Source organism: Schistocerca serialis, chromosome 6 (assembly GCF_023864345.2).
Source record: "Schistocerca serialis cubense isolate TAMUIC-IGC-003099 chromosome 6, iqSchSeri2.2, whole genome shotgun sequence".
Lineage (NCBI taxonomy): Eukaryota > Metazoa > Arthropoda > Insecta > Orthoptera > Acrididae > Schistocerca > Schistocerca serialis.
In genome coordinates this window covers 451,097,522-451,121,421 of record NC_064643.1, presented here as the reverse complement: position 1 = coordinate 451,121,421, position 23,900 = coordinate 451,097,522, and the positions used below count along the sequence as shown (strand labels likewise).

At 38.7% G+C, this 23,900-nt stretch overlaps 1 protein-coding gene across 3 annotated transcripts in view; it reads right to left on the bottom strand.

Annotated features, from left to right (window-relative positions):
• The window catches only part of LOC126485149 (RNA-binding protein 25), a 188,022-nt gene that overhangs the window by 93,882 nt on the left and 70,240 nt on the right, over positions 1 to 23,900 (bottom strand). For all 3 annotated transcript variants that reach the window (XM_050108815.1, XM_050108814.1, XM_050108816.1), the window contains 5 exons: positions 22,102 to 22,357; positions 21,489 to 21,626; positions 18,137 to 18,334; positions 4,374 to 4,468; positions 130 to 210 (listed from right to left, as the gene is read on the bottom strand). In XM_050108815.1, coding sequence (XP_049964772.1) covers positions 130 to 210; positions 4,374 to 4,468; positions 18,137 to 18,334; positions 21,489 to 21,626; positions 22,102 to 22,357 — 768 coding nt within the window. The remainder of the gene's footprint in view (positions 1 to 129; positions 211 to 4,373; positions 4,469 to 18,136; positions 18,335 to 21,488; positions 21,627 to 22,101; positions 22,358 to 23,900) is intronic.

Genomic DNA, 23,900 nt, shown 5'->3' with positions numbered 1-23,900 from the left:
CATAACACCTTCACAAAAAAGTATGCATATTAAATATAATAATTTTCTAAGTATACGAAATACTGCCAGTAAACAACTTTTTAAAGTGTTTATTGAAATGAAGACAATAACATTAGGAAAAGATTTTACCTTCATGATTTCTCTGAATTTTCCAATTTCTCGTGTTATTAAGTCACGTTTTCCCTCTTCTATATCCACATCATCCAACAGCTGTTGCAAAATAAAAAATTATGAGAAAATAACACTGGTACAGGAAGGAAATATTTTATAGTGAGGAGCAAATTCCACAACACAACTGAATGCAGACAATGCTGCAAGTCTTCAAAACTTATTTATTATGTGAAAACACATCATAACAGCAGCTTGTACTAAACATATGACCATACATCCTGGAATAGTCTAAAAATTACACAATAGCCGTTCTACTGTTGCCCATGTGTCCAACAGTCAAAATGTGTGAATATTCATTATCACCAAGGAGGACAAAACTATTCTACAGCATTGCTTTAAGTTTAAATTTCAACATTAAGAGCTTTTGTTGTGTCATTTTCGCATCTTTGTCAGCCTCAAAAGCACCATAAAAAAACCTATTGATACAACTGTTCACCCCCTGCAGCCTAAGTCCTGCTAAACAAAGGCTTTGATAATGTTATCAACCACTAGGATGTGTGTTTTTCAACAATTATGTAGATTACTTTTGAGGCGATTAATGGTTAACTTTTTTCCCCCACTGAGGGACTAATTTTCATCCAACTGCTCTAACGGAAAAGAGAGAGACAGCACAAGTTCTTGGTTGAAGAAAGTGTTAAAAATTATTAGAACTACAATTTTGTGTAGGTAACTAGTTACAGATGTGAGATATTTGTAGAAATACATTTTCATTTGCCATCAACTCTACACTGACGTGAAAAGTCGTGGGATGCCTCCTAATATTATGTCCAACCACCGACTCCTCTTAAACTGAAAAAACAAATCAGTATTGTTTTAATGTTTGATTTCACCTGATGCGATTTCCTGTGGTGATGAGAACTTGAAGTCTTCCACTGGCTTCATTGAATGGATCTTATGGGCACTTAACAGCTAGGTTATCAGTGCAGCTTTGTCATTGCTTTGATTCAGGATCATACACATAGCACCAAGTTTCATCAGCTGTGATAATTATTGAAAAAAAGTAAGTTTGGATCATTCCAGGACTCTTCTTTCAAAGCAAGACATGCTTACTTGTGAACTTGTTCTTCTTCATCAGTCACCAGTCGCGACACGAGTTTGGAGTCCACCATTTTCATTCCCAAAACTTCTGCACTTAACTAATAGTCACTCCCGATACCTACGCAATTTCTTCAATGGTCCATTATCGAGCTTTGTTGATGACTGCAAGAATGTTTTCAACATTTTCATGTGTTCAGGCCATGGGAGGACAAACAGACTGAGGTTTGCATCAACTGACATTTCACCATTTTTGACATGGAAAATCACTCAAACACCCAAGAGTTCCCCTTAGTATTGTCCTTGTATGTCATTTTTATCATTTCAAGAGTTTTTGTTCAACTTTTTCTGAATAAAAAGCAGAATTTCACTGCCACAAACTGTTCACAACAAAAATGACAATCACAAAAAAGAGTTTTCACTACCAGCTGTGCCGAAACTGGTCCTGATCTCTTTCAGCAAGGGAACTCTGACACCTGATTCTAGAATGTTCACTCTATGCACTCCTAGTGGCAGAACACGGTACTACAAAAGCTCTGCACACCACAAGATTTGTTTCGTTTCTTTTGGTTACCCTATCATATTGAGCCACACTGCCTCTCAGATGTCCATAATTACAAAAGTGTTGCCTGTGCAGGACTTTGTGGAACTGACCTCTCGATTATGTCGCATAAACATTTGATGTGTTACAGCGTAAATTCAAGAGCCAGCACACCAGCCGGAACAAGAAATCTGAAGGGCTGTGAAGACGACGTCACCCAACTGCATGCTGACCGACCCTTTCCTAGGATGACAACATGACAGCAGCAGCCTCTATGTGAAGAGAACATAAGCGCCGCACCAAACTGGCTGCGGCCCAGTTCTACAGAAGCACCAACTGTATTACTTCACTTGTATTACGAATTGTTATACTGAAGAGATTTCTTATTTTGTCTGTTGCCCTTTGCTTGTGACATATCTGTTTAACTCAAAGTAACTGTTGTCTAGCGATCCGAGCAGGTTTCCTCGACACCCCATGTTCGATGACTAGGCAGGATTCAACATGATGGGATTTATGTTGGGCAATCTGAGTGGCCAAATTGTTTGCTCTAACTGTCCAGAATTTTCTTCAGACCAATTGTGAACAAATGTGGCCTTATGATGGAGCTTAATAGTCAAGTCAAATAACACTTGGGAACATGACGTTCATGAATGGCTACAAATGTTCTCCTAGTAGCCAAACATAACCATTTCCAGACAATGATCGGTTCAGCTGGACAGGAGGACCCAGTCCGTTCCATGTAAACAAAGCCCACACCATTATGAAGCCACCACCAGCTTGCACAGTGCCTTACTAACAATTTGGGTCCATGGTTTACACTGGTCGGCACCAAACCCACACCCTACCATCAGCTTTCAACTGAAATCAGAACTTGTCTGACCAGGCCACAGTTTTACAGTCGTCTAGGGCCCACCAACATGGTCTCGAGACCAGGAGAGGCACTGCTGGCGACATCAAGCCGTTAGCAAAGGCACTTTTATTGGTCATGTACTGTCATAGCCCATTAATGCCAAATTTTGCCGCATTGTCGTAATATATACATTCATCGTACATCCCCCACTGATTTCTGTGGTTACTTCATCAAGCAATGCTGCTTGCCTTCTAGCAGTGACAACTCTACGCAAATGCTGCTGCTCTGGGTTGTTAAGTGGAGGCTGTTGGCCAATGCATTGTCCATGGTGAGAGGTAATGTGGGGAATTTGATACTGTCGGCACATTCTTGACATTGTGGATCTCTGGATACTGAATTCCGTAAACATTTCCGAAACAGAATGTCCCATGCGTCTAGCTCCAACTACCATTCCGGGTTCAAAGCCCATTAATTCACACTGTGTGGCCATAATCACATCAGAATCCTTTTCACGTGAATCACCTGAGAACAAATGACAGCTCTGCCAATGCAGTGCCTTTTTACACCTTGTGTATGCAATACTACCATCATCTGTGTATGTGCATATCACTATCCACTGACTTTTGTCACCTCATTATATGAATAATATATATTACTGACTTGTTATGGTTAGTTAAACCATCATCAACTGGATGAAAAAAACAACATCTGCTAGTTTAAAATGAGAAATACGTATTTTAAACCAACAGATTTTACAATTATTGTTCCCATTGATGATGGTTTAATTAACTGCAACCAGTCAACAATAAATGTTACATATTTATAGCTGATGGCGAATAAAAATGCACCTCTACAAAATAGTAAGAACTAAACGTAAAAAAGAATTCATAGTCACACCACATAACCTGTCATTGGTCATTACTATTGGTTTACATTTGGAAGGAAGGCTGACATTTGATTTCTTCTCAAATGTGAGGTGATTTGTAACAAAGTACTTGCTCAGTTTGATGAAGATTATGAAAAAGAAAATTAACCACTGCCCCTGCAAGACACTACAAAGACGGTGGCAGGGGGAGGGGGGGGGGGGGGAGCTGTAGCCCCCCCTCCCCCCTTGGATTAGCATACTACAACGACTTCAGAAATCATTTTTTTTATAACTATGTAGAAATGTCGGTTGCAATGTATTCCAAACACAATTTAATAAAAGAATAAGAGCAGCAAATAGCTTACTACCTAAACCAATAAATATCATTTAACTTAAAATAGGTGTCTTATTTATTAATACACATTTTTTACCATGAACTCCAAAACAGTTACAAAAAACTACTTTAAGCAACACCAAATTTTACCAATTTGTTGGTAAAGGACCCCAACTCTCCTTTTGTTAAGCCATATTCCATTCCCCCAACACCCCCCCCCCCCCTCTTATTAGCCTCCCCCTTGACTGACTTCTAGAATCGCCTCTACAAAGGCGCATAAATATACAATAAGCACACACACACACACAAAAAACGTATTCCGTCATTTACTGGGTGTGACTTCTGCGTCAGCAACTCATTTGAAAAATTATGGAATATTTTATTTGCTGGGTAAACTTCAACAATAACCATCAGATAGTATTCCAGTTGATGGTGTTACAGCCACAGCATAGCAAAGAACTGAAGTCATAAGATGTGTTGTTCACTTTTAGTAGAGACAAAACTATAAATACTTTTTTAATAGTTTAGTAAGAAAAGCTGAACTATACAATCAATTTTGAAACTAAGGATAACTCACCAAAGGAGCATCTGCACTAGGTACATCTTGAGCCCCTTGACTAAGCTTCATTAATTTTTCTTGTGTCCGAGACATTTTGCGTTCTTCATTTTTTGCTAGTAGGGGAAAAAAAGTTTAAGTTGAACACTGTAAAAGCATCACAGAATGTTAATATAACAACAGCAAACACACTTATTTATGCTGTTCATCTTTAGTCCTGGTACACACTGAATCCTGGTATCACAATACAACAGGACACTGCTAGAGGAGCTAAAACAAAAGATGCACCCTACTAACAAAGTAGAGTATCAGACAGTAATTTGTTTTCCTCAGAAATGCCTAATGAAATCATCACTGGCCTGACATGGTTTGTTGCAAAAACTCTTTGCTGCTGATAATGAATTATCACATGATGCTCTACTTTAGCAATGAGCTGTGCCATTTTGTTTTGGCTCCTCTAGCAGCATGCTACAGTACGATGATACATCACGAATTTCGGTCTACCGTGACCGAAGGCATATACCTGCAGACAAACAAAATATTAATTAATTCATTAATTCTAGAGGGAGAGGGAGGGGGAGAGGGAGGGTTACATGTGCTTACCTCCAGGTGATGTAAAGAGACTTGTAAAAGAAAATAACACTCCTTGATATCTTTCCGAAGGGAGGAAAGATAGGTTGGTTGGTTGGTCGATTTTGGGGGAGGGGCCCAAACAGCGAATTCATCAGTTCCAAGGGACAAAAGAGAAATTCAAAGTGAACAGTTGGATATGAGAAGCAAGGTGAGTTGAGGTTACTCTGACCTGACCGTACCTTTGGTTAAAAGGGACACTCCAGTTATGAATGTAGTTACATGTACATGTGGAACGTTTGAATTTTATACAGTTACCGTTACCTCTGAAAAAAGAATGAAGTATGATAAATGAAAACCATAATTACAGCTATTTTTTTAATATTAAACTACTCGAATACTAAGTGTATCTGATGAAGCCAGAGGTCCTCCTGCCTGAAGAAGGAGCCACTGGCTCTGAAACCTTGCCAATTACAAATGTCTTATATGTGTATTCTGCCGCCGCTTGGTGAGTAGATTTTTTTTTATCTACCCATTAAGTAACTGCAGATCATGGAGCATATTGGAAAAAAAATGCCTGTCATCTGGGTTCCAAGGTCACACTTGAGTCATACCAGTGACTGGCAGAGAAGGGTGGGAAGTCCAGCCTTGCACACAGAGTTTCAATGAAGCTCACAATTTGCAGCATTTTCCCCAGAACTGATCGTGGTCCTCTGGTTCTGAGTCGAGTGAAAGAACTGAACCAGAAACTTTGAACGTTCTGCGAGTAGCTAGACTGCAACTTCCTGGACTTGTGCCATAGGTTTGAGACCAGGTCCAAAAGAATGCCCCCACAGGTGAGAGTATTAAGTGTAAGTCATCCATGACTAAATGCCTTTTCTTAAAACTACTTAAAACAGATAGTTCAGAATCCCACTCAAGATGGAAATATGAGGTGTGTTCAAAAACAAACCAAACTTTTGCTGTATCAGCTGCATTTCTTATTGTACAACTTTTTAAGCACCGCCCCCCTCAAAATAGTCCCCTCTACTGGCAATACACCATTCCCATCATTTCTTCCAGTTTTGGAATGCCTTCTGGAATGCTTTTTATGGGATGGCGCACAGGATTCTCATCGCATTGTCCTGTATCTCCTCTATGGTTTGGAAATGAAGTCCTTTCAACGTGTTTTTCAGTTTGGGAAACAGGAAAATGTCAGCTGGGGCTAGGTCTGGAGAATATGTTGGATAGGGCACAACGAGAATGTGGTGTTTTGCTAGACAGCTGCAGACAAGGAGAGACGCATGAGCTGGCGCATTGTCTTTGATGCAACATCCAACTCTTTGTTTTTCCACAATTCAGGCCTCTTCCTGTGCACAGTATCCCTCATGTGCACTAGGACTCCCTGGCAAACTTCCTTGTTTACCATCTGACCAAGTGGCATAAATTCATGGTGGATAATACCTTTGTAGTAAAAAAAAAAAACACACCAAAATCACGCTGATCTTTGACCAACTCGTGCACGCTTTTCTTGGACAAGGTGACCCTTTGCCTTCCCACTGCGACGACTGCATCTTTATTTCAGCATCATTGCCGTACAGCCACATTTCATCACCTAATATGATGTTCTTAAGAAAGTTTTCATTGTCATTAACAGCCGCAAGCAGTTCCTGCACATTTCAACATGGGCCTGTTTCTGATCTTCAGTCAACAAATGCAGTAAGAATTTTGCACTGACATGACACATCTCAAGTTTTCAACTCAAAATTTGATAGTAAGATCCTACACTGATGCCCACCTACTCAACAACTTACCAAACAGTTAAACAATTATTTCTGTGGCTCACAGCACGAATGCTATCCACATGGGCATCATTTGTTGATGTGAAAGGATGTCCAAACTTGGAATCATCACAGACCAACATTCTGCACTGTGAAAACATTTAAAACACTCGTAGCACTGCGTGTGATTCATACAGTCCTCCCTGTATGCTTGGCTAAGCATTTGAAATGTCTCTGTGAAAGTTTTGCCACATTTGTAGCAGAATTTCTCTCTCTCTCTCTCTCTCTCTCTCTCTCTCTCTCTCACACACACACACACACACACACACACACACACACACACACACACACACTCTGTTCTTCAAGGTCCTTCATTGCACTATCTGACGAGCAACATGAAGCACATTTCAGTCTGTTGTCTAAACCTGCTGCTTGGTGTGCTCAGTAGCTGCAGTGCCCTCTCTCTGCTGGTTGGCGCGCTATTTCAAAAGTTCAGTTTCTTTTTGAACACACCTTGTATATTGGATCTAATGGCAATAAGTAGACCTGACCTATTTGAGAATGGCCACACGGAAACTGATATCAGTGACCATGACACAGTTGTGACAACAAAAACACGCAGAAAGATATTACATGTTCACTGAAGTAGGTAAACAAGCAGTAGTGTCACACGTAAATGAGGAACTTGATACTTTCAGCACAGGGCAGGAGCATAGTGGAACTACGACTCAAATTTAAAAGAACAGTTGACCTGCATTGATAGTTACGTACCCAACAGAACAGTTGATCATGGGAAGGGCCCTCCATGGTGTCCAGTTACTGTAAAGAAACTTCTAAGGAGAAAGAGACTACTGCATAATAAATGTAAAACAAGGCCTAGATCCTAGATACACAGAAGCTGAATGAAATTCATTTGGTTGTCAAGAGAACAACACATGAAGCCTTCAATGACTACCCACAGCAGAATATTGTCAAATGATCTTCCACAAAACCCAAAGAAAATCTGGTCATTCGTAAAGACCCTTGTTGTTGTTGTGGTCTTCAGTCCTGAGACTGGTTTGATGCAGCTCTCCATGCTACTCTATCCTGTGCAAGCTTCTTCATCTCCCAGTACTTACTACAATCTACATCTTTCTGAATCTGCTTAGTGAATTCATCTCTTAGTCTCCCTCTTCGATTTTTACTCTCCACACTGCCCTCCAATGCTAAATTTGTGATCCCCTGATGCCTCAGAACATGTCCTACCAACCAGTCCCTTCTTCTTGTCAAGTTGTGCCACAAACTTCTCTTCTCCCCAATCCTATTCAATACCTCCTCATTAGTTACGTGATCTACCCACCTAATATTCAACATTCTTCTATAGCACCACATTTCGAAAGCTTCTATTCTCTTTTTGTCCAAACTATTTATCGTCCATGTTTCACTTCCATACATGGCTACACTCCATACAAATACTTGCAGAAACGACTTCCTGACACTTAAATCTATACTCGATGTTAACAAATTTCTCTTCTTCAGAAACGCTTTCCTTGCCATTGCTAGTTTACATTTTATGTCCTCTCTACTTCGACCATCATCAGTTATTTTGCTCCCCAAACAGCAAAACTCCTTTACTACTTTAAGTGTCTCATTTCCTAACCTAATTCCCTCAGCATCACCCGACTTAATTCGACTACATTCCATTATCCTCATTTTGCTTCTGTTGATGTTCATCTTATATCCTCCTTTCAAGACACTGTCCATTCCGTTCAACTGCTCTTCCAAGTCCTTTGCTGTCTCTGACAGAATTACAATGTCATCGGCGAACCTCAAAGTTTTTATTTCTTCTCCATGGATTTTAATACCTATTCTGAATTTTTCTTTTGCTTCCTTTACTGCTTGCTCAATATACAGATTGAATAACATCGGGGAGAGGCTACAACGCCGTCTCACTCCCTTCCCAACTACTGCTTCCCTTTCATGTCCCTCGACTCTTATAACTGCCATCTGGTTTCTGTACAAATTGTAAATAGCCTTTCGCTCCCTGTATTTTACCCCTGCCACCTTCAGAATTTGAAAGAGAGTATTCCAGTCACTTAGTGGCACCAAGATAGTGTCCCGTCACTCGCAAATGGACAGGAACTGAAATTGAGGATAACAAAGCAAATGTTGAAATGCTTAACTCTATTTTCAACTGTTCCCTTACAATGGAAAACCAGGAAAATTTCGCCAATTTAATCCTCATACCACCAAAAAGATGAGTGATATAAGTGTTAGTGTCAGTGTTGTTGAGAAACACCTGAAATCATTAAAATTGAACAAAGTCCCAGGCCCTTATGAAATCCCTGTCAGATTCTATAATGATTTTGTAGCTAAATTTGACCCTCTTCTAACTACCATCTATTGTAGGTTCCTTTTTTTTAAAAAAAAGTTCTCCCTAGCTGAAAGAAAACACAGCTCACACACCCATTTTACAAGACAGGTAGTAGAAGTAATCCACAAAACTACCACCCAACATCCTTGACATCAACTTGTCAATCTTAGAACATATTCTGAGCTTGAACATAATGAGGTATCTCTGTCAGAATGACCTCCTCCATGCCAACTATCACGGATTCAAAAAACATCAATCATGCAAGATCTTAACTCTCATTTTTCTTACAGGACATAATGAAAGCTTTGGATCAAGTCAGTCAGGTAGATGCAGTGTTTCTTGATTTCTGAAAATCATTTGATTCAGTTCCACATTTATGTTAATTGTCAAAAGCACAGTCATATGGGGGTATCAAGCAGTATTTGTGACTGGACTGAGGATTTTTTGATGGAGAGGGTGCAGCATGTTATCTTGGATGGAGAGCTGTTGTCACTGTAGAAATAACATCAGATGTGCCTCAGAGAAGTGTGTTGGAACCCTTACTGTTCATGGTGTATATTAACAACACTGTGGACAATACTACTAGTAACCTCAGTCTTTTTGCAGGTGATTCATTAATCTATACTGAATTACTGTCGGAAAGAAGTTGCATAAACCTTGGTAAGATTTTGAAGTGGTGAAAAAATTGGCAACTTGATTACATGTTCATAAATGTAAAATTGTGCATTTCACAAAATGAAAAAAAGATAGCCTATGATACAATATCAATCAATCACAGCTGAAACATGAACTCATACAAATACCTGGGTGTAACACTTTGTAGGGATATGAAATGGAATGACCATATAGGTTCAGTCATGAGTAAAGCAGGCTGTAGCTTTCAGTTTATTGGTAGAATACTGGGGAAATGCAACCATACTACAAAAGAGATTGTTTACAAATCACTCATGCAACCCATTCTGGAATATTGCTTAAGTGTGCGGGACTGTACCAAATGGGCTAACTGGTTTCTTTAACAGAGAAGGGTCGCATGAATGGTCACAGGTTTATTTGACCCATGGGAGAGTGTCACAGAGATGCTAAAGAAATTGAACTGGCAGGCTCTTAAAGATAGCTATTCTGAGACAGCCAGCTTACAAATTATCCAGAACTGTCTTTAATTGATGACTCTACGAATATGCTACAGCCCCCTATGTATCACTTACACAGGGACTGTGAAGCCAAGATTATATTAATTAAAGCATGCACAGATAAACTTAACATCTACATCTGCATCATACTCCATAAGTCACCTAATGGTGTGTGGCGGAGGGTACCTTCGGTACCACTATTTCATCTCCCCAATCCTGTTCCACTCGCAAATAGAGCATGGGAAGAATGATTGTCGGTAAGCCTCTGTATTGGCTCTAATTTCTCGAATTTTCTCCTCTTGGTCAATTTGCGAGATGTATGTGGTGGGGGGGAGGGGGGGGGGGTGTTGTGTCTGCTTTTCCCACTATCTGTTTTATATGGTCATTCCACTTAAGGTATTCTGGATAGTTACGCCTAGATATTTTACGGTAGACACGGTCTGCAGCTGTTTGTCATCAACAGTCTAGCTGTACGGTAGTGGATTTCTTTTCCTGTGTATGCGCAATATGTTACATTTATTTACGTTCAGGGTCAACTGCCAAAATCTGCACCATTCATCAATTCTCTGAAGGTATAAACAACTGCATGATCTGCGAATAGCCTTAAAGAGCATCCGACGCTTTCTACTAGATCATTTATATATATTGTGAACAACAACAGTCATATCAAACTTCCCTGTGGTACTCCGGATATTACCTTTACATATGTAGATTTAGTTCCATTAAGAGCGACATGTTGAGTTCTATCCGCAAGAAAGTCTTGAATCCAATGGCAGGTCTGCTCCGATACTCCGTAAGCTCATATTTCTTTCATTAAACAGCAATGAGGGACAGCGTCAAATGTCTTACTGAAATCAAGGAACACAGCATCACCCTGAACACCGTTGTCCACTGCACTTTGGATCTCTTGGAGGAACAGAGCAAGCTGAGTTTTGTAGGATCTCTGTTTGCGGAATCCATGTTGATTTTTATAGAGGAGCTGTTCATTTTCCAAGAATGTCATATATCTTGGGCATAAAACATGTTCCATTATTCTACAACAGATTGACATCAACAGTATACGTCTATAATTGTGTGGATCTGTCTTACAGCCTTTCTTAGAAACTAGAATGACCTGCACTTTTTTCCAGACGTTAGGTACGTTTTGTTGCTCAAGCAATGTACGATAAATTATTGCTAGAAGGAGAACAAGTTCTTTCACATAATTTTTATAGTGTCTTATAGGTACCTCATCTGGTCCTGAAGCCTTTCCACTACCAAGCAATTGTAACTGCTTTTCAATTCCGCAATCGGTTATCTCAATATCTGCCATTTTGACATTCGCACGACAATTGAAAGAAGGGACAGTGTTACGATCTTCCGCGGTGAAACAGCTTCAAAAGACCGAATTCAATATTTTGGCCTTCTCTCTGATATCTTCCGTTTCAGTGCTGGTGTGGTTGCTGAGAGAATGAATAATTGATTTTGACCCATTTACTGATTTTACATATGACCAAAATCTCCTAGGGTTTTTACTCAGGTCGGTTGACAACGTCTTACTTTCAAAATCACTGTACGCTTCTCTCATTGATCTCCTTACACTCATTTTTGCTTCGTTCAGCTTTTGTCTGTCAGCTAGATTTTTACATCTCTTGAATCTGAGATAAAGCACTCTTTGTTTATGTAGCGCTTTTCTAACACTCAAACAATCATTCTCCCACACTCCATATGTGAATGGACCAGGAAGACAACCTAGTATCTGGTACAATGGAACTTACCCTTCGCTGTGCACTTCACAGTGGATTGTACAGCACAGATATAGATGTAGACATTAATCTAATTTTCAACATGATTTCCAACTACATTTAAGCAATTACCGTATCATACGGCCAGCTTCTGAAATCATCCTCATATACAACAGCCGCCATTTTGTAACTAGTCCTGTACCGATATTTTGACATCATTATCTTCCTCGTAGTGCTAACGAGCAAGGTGCTTTTTTAAGTGAAAGAACCAATGACAGTCATCGGATCCTAGCTCAGGGATATATGAAGGTAGATTAAATGGCTCCTACCTGAATAAGTCACAGCTGCAAAATACTAACACGAATTCTTTACAGACAAATGGAAAAACTAGTAGAAGCCAACCTCGGGGAAGATCAGTTTGGATTCCGTAGAAACACTGGAACACGTGAGGCAATACTGACCTTACGACTTATCTTAGAAGAAAGATTAAGGAAAGGCAAACGTACGTTTCTAGCATTTGTAGACTTAGAGAAAGCTTTTGACAATGTTGACTGGAATACTCTCTTTCAAATTCTGAAGGTGGCAGGGGTAAAATACAGGGAGCGAAAGGCTATTTACAATTTGTACAGAAACCAGATGGCAATTATAAGAGTCGAGGGACATGAAAGGGAAGCAGTGGTTGGGAAGGGAGTAAGACAGGGTTGTAGCCTCTCCCCGATGTTGTTCAATCTGTGTATTGAGCAAGCAGTAAAGGAAACAAAAGAAAAATTCGGGGTAGGTATTAAAATTCATGGAGAAGAAATAAAAACTTTGAGGTTCGCCGATGACATTGTAATTCTGTCAGAGACAGCAAAGGACTTGGAAGAGCAGTTGAATGGAATGGACAGTGTCTTGAAAGGAGGATATAAGATGAACATCAACAAAAGCAAAACGAGGATAATGGAATGTAGTCTAATTAAGTCGGGTGATGCTGAGGGAATTAGATTAGGAAATGAGGCACTTAAAGTAGTAAAGGAGTTTTGCTATTTGGGGAGCAAAATAACTGATGATGGTCGAAGTAGAGAGGATATAAAATGTAGGCTGGCAATGGCAAGGAAAGCGTTTCTGAAGAAGAGAAATTTGTTAACATCCAGTATTGATTTAAGTGTCAGGAAGTCATTTCTGAAAGTATTCGTATGGAGTGTAGCCATGTATGGAAGTGAAACATGGACGATAAATAGTTTGGACAAGAAGAGAATAGAAGCTTTCAAAATGTGGTGCTACAGAAGAATGCTGAAGATTAGATGGGTAGATCACATAACTAATGAGGAAGTATTGAATAGGATTGGGGAGAAGAGAAGTTTGTGGCACAACTTGACCAGAAGAAGGGATCGGTTGGTAGGACATGTTCTGAGGCATCAAGGGATCACCAATTTAGTATTGGAGGGCAGCGTGGAGGGTAAAAATCGTAGAGGGAGACCAAGAGATGAATACACTAAGCAGATTCAAAAGGATGTAGGTTGCAGTAGGTACTGGGAGATGAAAAAGCTTGCACAGGATAGAGTGGCATGGAGAGCTGCATCAAACCAGTCTCAGGACTGAAGACCACAACAACAACAACAACCTGTAAGACGCAATGGGAACTTTAGTGTAGTGAGCCTTTGGGGACAAGCATTGTCACGCAGAAAAACTGAGCCTGTTGTGACTTTTGTTTTGGACTACACAGTGCTCTTTCTTTAAGATCTCTCAATAACTATCTGCACTGACTACACCACCCCAAAGCAGAAATTGACAATCAAAACATTCTGCCTACCTCAAAGCACAGTGTAAATAATTTACGGTATGAAATTGTTTGCTGAAACTTCAGTTTCTAGGGGGAGACTTAACGCCTTTGTTCCAAACACTGTTTTGTTATAGAGTGATATGAGCAACCCATGTTTTGTCAACAGTGACAGTTTGGCTGAAAAACTTACTCCCTTCAACACAATATGTCAGGATGAATAGTCACTGCACTGGCTAACACTTGTTTTTGTGCAACTTGGTCAGCATTTCTGGAACCCAATGTGTGTACAACTTCCGAAACTAAAAGCCAGGGGGTTTAAAACCTATGCATTGCGGCTCCCGGGGGTTTCACGGCATCACAGTGTGAGCGTTGCAATGATTTGAGAAAATAATATGGTTTATTTGCTTTCTGAGTAAAGGAATAATGTACATCTAGCTGGCTAGCAAGTAGGTGTTATCGCTATGGAAGCATGGCAGATGGCAATCTAATCACACTAGGTGACGCTTTTGTTTTTAACAGTAACAATAGTCTGAAGGTTAATTTTCTTGAATGCATATCATTGTTGTTTTTTCTTCTGTGATTTGTGTTTATCTACATGCACAAATTTTTACATATAAGGACAAAATGTGATATTTAAAATCTATCATGCAGTTCTAAAGACACGAGTAAATGAAAGTGCAGAAAGTATGACAACAGTTGGTTGAACTACTGTTGGACATCAAGAATGACCACAGCATGTCATTTGTTCAAAAAGCATGAGCTGCTAAAAGTATGCTTCCTAATACAATTAAACTACAATCTTACTAAGTTGCTTGCCATGTAGCAGAGATTGAGAAACCTTACACCACGGCAGACAACCTTTTTTAATCAGATGCTCTAGACATGATACCTATTATGATAGACAAGTCAGGTTCCATGCAACTGACAAGTGTATGTTAGTAAGACAACACTATCAGTCATTGAATCAATATGGCTAATAACATTAATTATCAGTTAGTTAATGTACTCAAAGGTAATGGAGATTTTGTTATTCAGTTGGATGAAGCTACAGACAACTACGGTGGTGCACGTCTAATTTGATATGTGTAGTTTATACATGACAACAAATTTCATGAAAATCTTCTTTTCTACAGAAAAAGATCTCTTAAAACAAAAGCAACTGACCTCTTTCAAATACCATTAACTGAGAAAATTATATAGGGTGTGTATATCTAGATGTCTAGTACAGCTGGCTGTTACAGTGAAATGCAAGCTCTGACCTGTAAAGAGGCTCCTCATACTATTTAGACAAACTATTTTATTCATTGAGAAGTACTGGCATTAAGCAGCATGAGTCCTGCTCTTCATGAGATTGAAGAGGCAAACTTTATTAAACATCAGCCACTTAAATTGTTTTCTGAAAAATGTGCACTGATATGGGGGCTGAGCACAATTCCCTAATTTATTAAAGTACCTCTCACTGGCTTTCAGGGGGAGGGGGAATGTCTTGATAAAGGGTGTGTGTAAACTTAGCAATAAACTTGGGTCTCACCTTGCTCAAGAGAAACATTTGAGTTCCAAGATCAGTGAGTGACTACTTTTAACCTGGCATTATCTTTGCGAAATTCAATTCACTGAATCCCTTCAACATTCTGCAAATTTCAGCCTTCAGAAAGTAACAACAATTAGATAAGAAACAGATGGATGATAGAAATACACATTACATTTTCGCTTCTCTTCCCATGGTTTTTGGAGACAATGACATTCAGCTGAATGAAAAACCGAAGAATGTTTTGTGGATCAACAGAATTCGGTGATTAATTTCTGAAGTATTTTCCATAAGAAGTTAATCAACACAGCTAGATCAAATATCTTTTCAGAACAGGACATCCATCAACATTTTCATTATCTGTTTGTACCAAAGTGAGCATGTGATATGTTTAATGAAGAAACAAAACATTGTGTGTCTTCGAATAAAAAGATTTCATTAAAACGAATACAAACATGTTTTCCTTGCTTTCTCTAAATGATGAGAATGCTACTTGGATCAGTATGGCTCCACAGACACCATATTTGCTCTAGAAATTTACTTTCATTAGTATCCACCTGTGGAAGCCCTTACAAGGGAGGCTAACAAACATAATTTTTATCTATGCCAGAGCTATTACAGTTTCTAGCTGCAGTCTGTTTTTTCATCTCACCACAAAACTTTGATTACTGAAAATACACTTTTGAGAGATGCATTATAATCTGAAACAGCAACAAAATTTCAACCAAGCTTCTAATACATTTCAGATATATTCGCTAATTGTAAAAATAAGTATAAAAATTCCTGCACTTTTACAGCGACACTACAATTTTATTTCATATTCCACTCCAGCAATTTCTCTTCGCTGTATTTACTTACACAACAGAACTCTTCAAGCAATTCTCCCTCAACTACACTAAAGTTCATGACATTAGAGTTTACAAAACTATACAATTTGGAGCACTGATCAAGATTTAGAACAATCTACACCACTAGATAAATAAGTTCCAGAAATTGTTCAGACCATTCATGAATATAGTCAATCCAGGTATCGTAGAAAACTGTGGTGACATTTGACTGATGTGTCCTTAGCCTCTCACTTTCCAATTCATGTAACTGCTGTTTTACTGCGTTATCAAAAATTTCTGGGATTTTTTGGATTCTAATTTGTTGAACAGTGTTTATTTCGTAAAATGTAAACTTCCATAGTTGGAAACATCACAATAGAATGTTCCGGGCTATTATGCCGTAGTCAAATGGATTTCACATTTAACCCCAACATTTCGTCCCCATTTGTGGAGGACATTTTCAAGGGGTATCGTAGCTTCGAAGAGTGTACAATTCACACCTTGACTCACTACTGACTGCGAAAAATTCTATTTACGAGTGGTTCCGTGCAGTGAGATGACATCACGTTTTGAATACCTGAGCACAATTGGCATTGCCAATGATAAAAACAGCAGACAACAGTAGTCGGCAATGGCCAATTGTGCTCAGATATTCATGTTATGTCATGCCACTGTGCAGAGGCACACAAACGTAATTTTCCTGCACTCAGCAGGGAGCCGGGGTGTGAATCGGACAGTCAAAGAAGCTACTATCCTCCTTGAAAATGTCCTCGCAGATGGAACGAAACAATGGGTTTAAATATGAAATTCACTCAACTGCGGCATAATAGCCCAAAACACTTAACCATGGTGTTTATTTTGTATGCAACTGTTATTACAGTCATTTTTAATCCACGGAATACTTTTGGAGAAAGCACTCAGGGTCTGAAGGATGATGCTGATGGACAATGGCTATTCAGGAAAAAAAATCCTCAGTGTGAGTGGACACATAACACAGGACAGGAGGTAGGATTTTAGTGCTCGGAAAACATCAATCACTCATTTGAAATATGGTACAACAGATGAGCATCAATTTTACTATAACGAAATTCCCTTCATTATACTTCAGTGAACTTTCAGAACAATTTTAGGTTTTCAACGTGTGCAGCTTAACTTAAGGAATGCTGATAAACTTTTACCAATTATGAGCTGTATATCAATGAGTAAGCCATCTCCAACAGTTTGGACAGAATTGTGCACACTCTGGATATCTTCAGCTTACTAAATAATTTTCACTCATTTCTTCCAACTTAAAAAGGATTGTTTTTAACGTTCCTTGTCTTTCCTCCATGATTTGTGTGTGTGTTGCTAGCCAAAGTTGCTACTACCTTCTCATGAGGTCAAACTTTCCCAATACCTCTAAGAAATATGAAGTCAAATGTGCTGCACTTCAACACCAAAGTTCACCAACTCCAACATTCTCACTATGATGGCTTTAACTGGATGGGAGAATCTAACCACTAAAAGGGCCAGCTGGAAGAATCCACTGTCACTAAAATAAAATGTGCTTCTTTTAGTTCCTTCATTATCTGATCCATAACAAATGGTGCAAACACATTCACAACGATTGATTTGGTTTTTGGTTGCGAGTGTGAGAATTTCTTGTTGAACAGTGGTGCAGTCCATGGACTTGGCTCTGTGTGTAATGCAAATGTGTCTTTTTTGGGCCAAAAGTGTCTTAGCCATGAGTGGTAACTACACTGCTAACATAAACAATATGAACAAACAATAGCATCAAATCATTTTGAAATCCCGAATGCCAATGGTTTGTGTTTAAAGCCTGCACTGACTGGCTACCGTAACTTTTGAGAAATTATTTATGTCAGAGTTTTTTTATATCCCCTAAAATCTAAATATTCCTTTCTAGCCATTTGTACTGTATCTCAAAGTACTCAGTGTAGTCTTCTCTATCATCTGTATAATTAAGACGCTAATAGTTTAAGACACTCTGTAAACATAATACATGAGTAAACATTAAGCTGAAAATGTCTTACCTCTAGTTATACACCAAAGCTCAAAAAAGGAAAGGTCATATCCCTTAACATCACTAAAATTTTTCAGCCGAATCATGTAAAGTTGAAAATATCTTACCAGCTTTTGCTCTGTCCGCCTTCGCAGATGAAGCTGCATAGTTATTCATATCTGTTTCATAATCTTCCATTATAAGTTTTATTCTCTCCAGAGCAGATTTATCAGTTTGTTTCATGTTGTCATCCATATAGTCCTCTTCATCTTCTGGTGTTTCATCTTGCAATGGGGACTTCCCTTTTATCTTCTTTCGCTTTTCAGCTGAAATTATTTAACAAAACAGCCAGAATAACCAACAGATTTTCAAACAGAAAAGCTCCAGTGCATTTTGCCATAACATATCTAATTTTTTAAAAAAGGATCTAACAAAAAAGTAAATTTACCAATAAATTCAACTTTCCCAATGCCTAATGTTCACCATGCTTTAGCTACTTTTAAATAATACTTAAGATTTACAATGCTGGTATTTGTTACTCGTTTAGGGCTTTATGCTTGAAACTATGACCACATGTGCAAGGAATCACACACACACACACACACACACACACACACACACACACACACACACACACTCCCAGCAACATACAGGTGAGCTACAGTGACAGTACGATTTAGACACAGAGAGAGAGAGAGAGAGAGAGAGAGAGAGAAATCACGTTTGCATGCTAGTTAGCTCTGGAGGAGGACACTGTCCAAACTAGATGTAAAATCCTTGGGTCTTGCAATCCAACTGCCCACATTATGTAATCTACACCCACCTTTACAATTATGGGTGAAATAATAAACTTTTGTAATAATTAGTTTTTTCCATTTAAAATTACCCACCTCATTAAATTGGCAGAGTATCCAATGAAGATGTCAGTAAATTTGGAGAACAAGAGGTAACAAGTTTCTAATAAGAAATATATCTCACAGGAAGGCAAATTGTAGTATTACAACTTACCACATTTTAAGTCTTATAAGGCATTATGTACTATTAGACACACCTTAATTTTCAAGCTTTTTTTTAAAAAAAATAACATTTTTGCTATTTTTATTATTGGACTGCAAAGCCAGACTAAAAAAATTCTTAGTTTATAACAACAAAGTGACCTTCAAAATTCCTGAAAATCATCATCTGAACTTTCTTCTTCTTCTTCTCCTTCTTCTTCTTCTTCTTCTTTTCCTCCTCCTCCTCCTCACCACCACCACCACCACCACCACCACCACCACCACCATAGCTGTCCTCTCCATATATAAGATGGTCTTCACTGCCATCGAGAGCCTCACGTATCCAGAATGAGATTTTCACTCTGCAGCGGAGTGTGCGCTGATATGAAGCTTCCTGGCAGATTAAAACTGTGGCCCGACCGTCTCGGTCGGGCGCACACTTTTAATCTGCCAGGAAGTTTCAGCATCACTTATGCCGCACTTCTTGAAACATTTAAAATAATGCCTTCTCTCATCTAGACCACGACTGTTTTATCCACTGCCACAATTGTTTGACTGTAGATCATTCTAAAGCTCCCTTTGGCATGAAATAATGTTGGTTTTCACCCTTCATCCATTTGCTTCATTCCTCCCCACAACTCATGTTTGTTGTGCTATTGCCAGTTCAATCCACTGTTGCCAGATAGAGATATATTTCCCATGGCATCAAGTATATGGTCATTTTTAAAACTGGTGCAAAATTTAAATCACACACTGGACATTTTTATATTAATTTTGAGAACAGATGCACCTGAATTTTGGAGGCAATTTTTCAAAGAGAAAAGTGTATCTTATAGTCTGTAAAATATGGCAGAGCATGGTACACAGGAACAAAATTCTACAAAAATAGCACGACTAACAAACTACGTAATTATCCATGACAGATCTTGTTGAAGTCCATTGCTGTTGTTTTCTTTTAACTATCTTTATACCAAATAATTCTTACTCAAGTGAGATTTAACGAAAAACAACTTAATGAAACCATGAGAAAAAGCGGAAGTCTGTTTCAGTTGCAGCTGACCTGGATGGAAAACCGGAGGTGTTATTAGAGACTTTACAAACATATTAATAAACATAAATTCAACTGGAAAATTTAATATCAGCTGAGAAAGAAGAATCCTATTTCTGAAAAGATCAAAAATGAAAATTTTGGATTTTACGTCATTAAAAACGAGTCAGGAAAACTGGTCTGACAAGAGAGAAGTGGAACAATGTGATCAAATCAGGAAAACAGCACTCTAATCAAATCATACAATATTGGAAAAACTTGGTATTCAATTACAGGTAGTAGTTCATATAGTCCAAATTAAAGTGTTGCATAATGTAGTTAAATGAAAGTTTCTGATATTGAACTAATAAGAAATATAATGTGAACTCTGTTGTTTTTGCAAACTTACTGAATTAATGAGAGGGACAAGAGAAAAGAGCTTTTTTCTCTCCTTAAGAATCAGAATTTCAGCAGAACCTTAGCTTTACTGTGTTGTCAGAATGAAAAAAAGTAAAATACAAATTGAATTAGGCAAAGGATCAATCTTGCCTGAGAAGGTGGACATAGAAACAGAGAAGTTTGGGTGCACAATCAATTGTGGACACCGATACAATGCAATAACATTTTATGGATTTATTTGCAGTTATTATTTGCACAGTCCAGTTTGTAAGTTGACCTTTTCTTGTGAGGGTATTCAACGACTTTTCCTTACAAACTCACATGCTTCACTAGGACAATGTTACATATGTTCCTACAATTTCTTTCCCATACATATTCTGGACAAACATCAGACTATCAAATATGGTATGAGAGCAGTGGTAGGTGTTAAATACATCATAACAAGTTTCTATGACATCTATAAAGAAACAGATGTCCACCTTCTCAGGCAAGATTGATCCCTTTGCCTAATTCAATTGGTATTTTACTTTTTTTCATTCTGGCAACATATTAAAGCTAAGGTGCTGCTGATATTCTGATTCATAAGGAGAGAAAAAAGCTCTCTTATCTTGCCCCTCTCATTAATTCAGTAACAGAACAGAGTTCACATTATATTTCTTATTAGTTCAATATAAGAAACTTTCATTTGACTACATCCAAGCTACCCTAGTGACATAATATTCTACTTGACTGACACACGCGCGCGCACACACACGCGCGCACACACACACACACACACACACACACACACACACACACACACACACACACACACACACACACACAAGGGGGGGGGGGGGAATTAATTTTGAAAGCCATTAATGATCAGCTTGTTATTTTCATGAAACATATTGGTGCCATTCAGAATATGTAAGTTACTTTGCCGTCCTAATCTATGATTTAGGATTAGATTACAAATTCAGACCTGCCACCACAGGTAACAAGTTAATTTACAGTATTCCAGATGAGAGATTTACTTTTTTTTGCTATTGTTACTGCCTTTTAACTGTAAGCTATTACCTTTGTATTCATCAAGAACAGTTTTTGTTTTTGCATCAACTTTGACCACCAACTTTTTTCCACCGATCTCCATGTCATGAAGTAAGCGAATTGCTCTCAAGCCAGCATCTGGACTCCCAAACTCACAAAATCCAAAGGCTGAAAATTGAAATAAATTTTTATACACAATAATGAATAAAAACACCAACTGTATTATAAAGAAAATTAACTTGAGAAACAGTAAAATTACAACAAGACAGAATAACTAGCCCGTATTTACCTCCAGGACATAAAACTGTAAACCTGTTTTCAGAACTGTTGGTTCCTCCCCAAAGGAGAACTGAGGAATAGGTTTGGAAAGGAGGGTATGGTCCCTCAGACCCCAGTCTGAGAGGGACTCACCTGTTGTGAGGACAAAGGGACATGAAGTTGAGGAAGGTGTTTGAGATAAAACTATTTCCTCTCTGATGGAAAAACTACCAGTTCCCAAAGCAAGGAAGATATTTTTCGCTTTCAAATGTGTCTATCAGCAGTACTGGAACTCTGCCTTCGAAATGAAAGTACCAGTCAGTGACACTGTCTCCTTGTAATTTTGCAAAAAGTGTCATACAATTTGATGTTGAACCACCATTACCTTGCACTCTCTTCCATGAGACAACATGTCCACATGCAGCCAGAATGTGCCTTATCATTGCATCTGGAGCTCTTTCAGTTATGTTTCCCACAAATACTGTAACAGGTGGACCAGATGGTTCACTCTGTCTTTTGGTGAATGAAGCAGGTCGAACAGTTGTCGGTGCAGCATGATGTGTCACAGTTGGTTGCTGTGGTGGTCTGTACGTTCTTATTGGTGGCGCTGGCATTGGAGGCATTGGTGGTGCAGCCAACATCTAAAGTAAACAAAAATTCAAAAATTAATCAAGGTGTATATTATGATGATTCAAAACTAGTTATAGCTCCATACACAACCAGAACACGCTTCATGTGACCTTGACTACTTCTACACTACTCATTTTTCAAACTTCTTGTATATTTGCATCTTGATTCTTCTACATTTACACATATAGTCCACAAGCTATTACACAATATGTGTCAGAGGGCAATTCAAACCAATACTGATGATTTTTTGTCCTATTCCACTCACACTTGGAGTAAGGGTGCACACAATATAATTTCTTTTCCGGATATCTCAAGCCCTAAATATCACGCAGAATGGAGGTTGCAGATCTGCTGTACAGACTCCTTCAAATACTAGTACATAAAACAGTATTAACCAGTTCATCGAACAGTATTAAACAAGAATTTTGTCTACTCTCTTTTGAAGGCTACCGTATTTAATGTTTGCATGCAGCCGTGTTAAACTTGTCAAAAGTTGCCAGCATTTTGACAAGTAACACCATCAGTTCCAAGGCATAACCTGCAGCCCAACCTCCTAATGTCAACCTCCTAATGTTACACAATTTAAACTCATAGGGGAAGAGAGCATCACACTTGCAGACCATGTAAGAGGCCACGCAGATAGATGAAATAACACAGGGTGTCCAGGCTAGAGGTATACAAAAACATTTGTTTATATTTCAGTACTTGTTAATTTTCATAGCTTTATTTGTTCAATGTTGTGTACAGGAACTAAACATTTTTATGCATGTTAGTACAGTTATTTGAGGGCACATTTTGTAGCTTGACATATATCAAAACAGTACTTCATTTCCTGCCACATGTTCGTGCGTTCGACAGGTGTTATGACCTCTACTGCAGCAAAGACCCATTGTTTCAACGTTACCAGATCTCATACCATTGCTCTGTGAATGATGTCCTTGATAAACCCCCATACACTGGTATCTTAGATTGGGAGACCGAGGGGAATGGAGAAATGTGGTAACAGGCCCATGATAGTGGGGTGTAGCACCATCCTGCTGGAAAACCATGTCAGGAGACACCAGTGGAACTGCATATTTTTCCAACATATTGAGATCAATCCACACAGTAACTGTTGGTGTGCCTCTTTCATACTCAATCAATTCTCCTGGAGTCTCACTTCCCCCATATTCAACAGTTATGTTGGTTAACTTTGCCACAGATATGGAAGTTAGATTCATCACTGAACAGCACTGAATTGAGGTAGTAGTTTTCTTATCTATATGACGCAACAGTTCAACAGCAAAATTACATTGCCTGCATTAGGTCTCATGCTTAATGTGATGCAATAGCTCGAGTTTGTTGAGCACACAAGCGAAGATGTTTATACACAAAGTTGTACATCAATGAATGGGGGACATCTAGTTCCCTACTAGCTTGTCTAATGGATTTACATGGGCTTCTAGAGAATGTTTCAAGCACATGTTCCACAGTCTCTTCATTCACTTGTGTTTCAGGATTTCTTCCAACATTTGAAATCAAGCTTCCCATTTCTCAAAGAGTTTTGTCCCACTG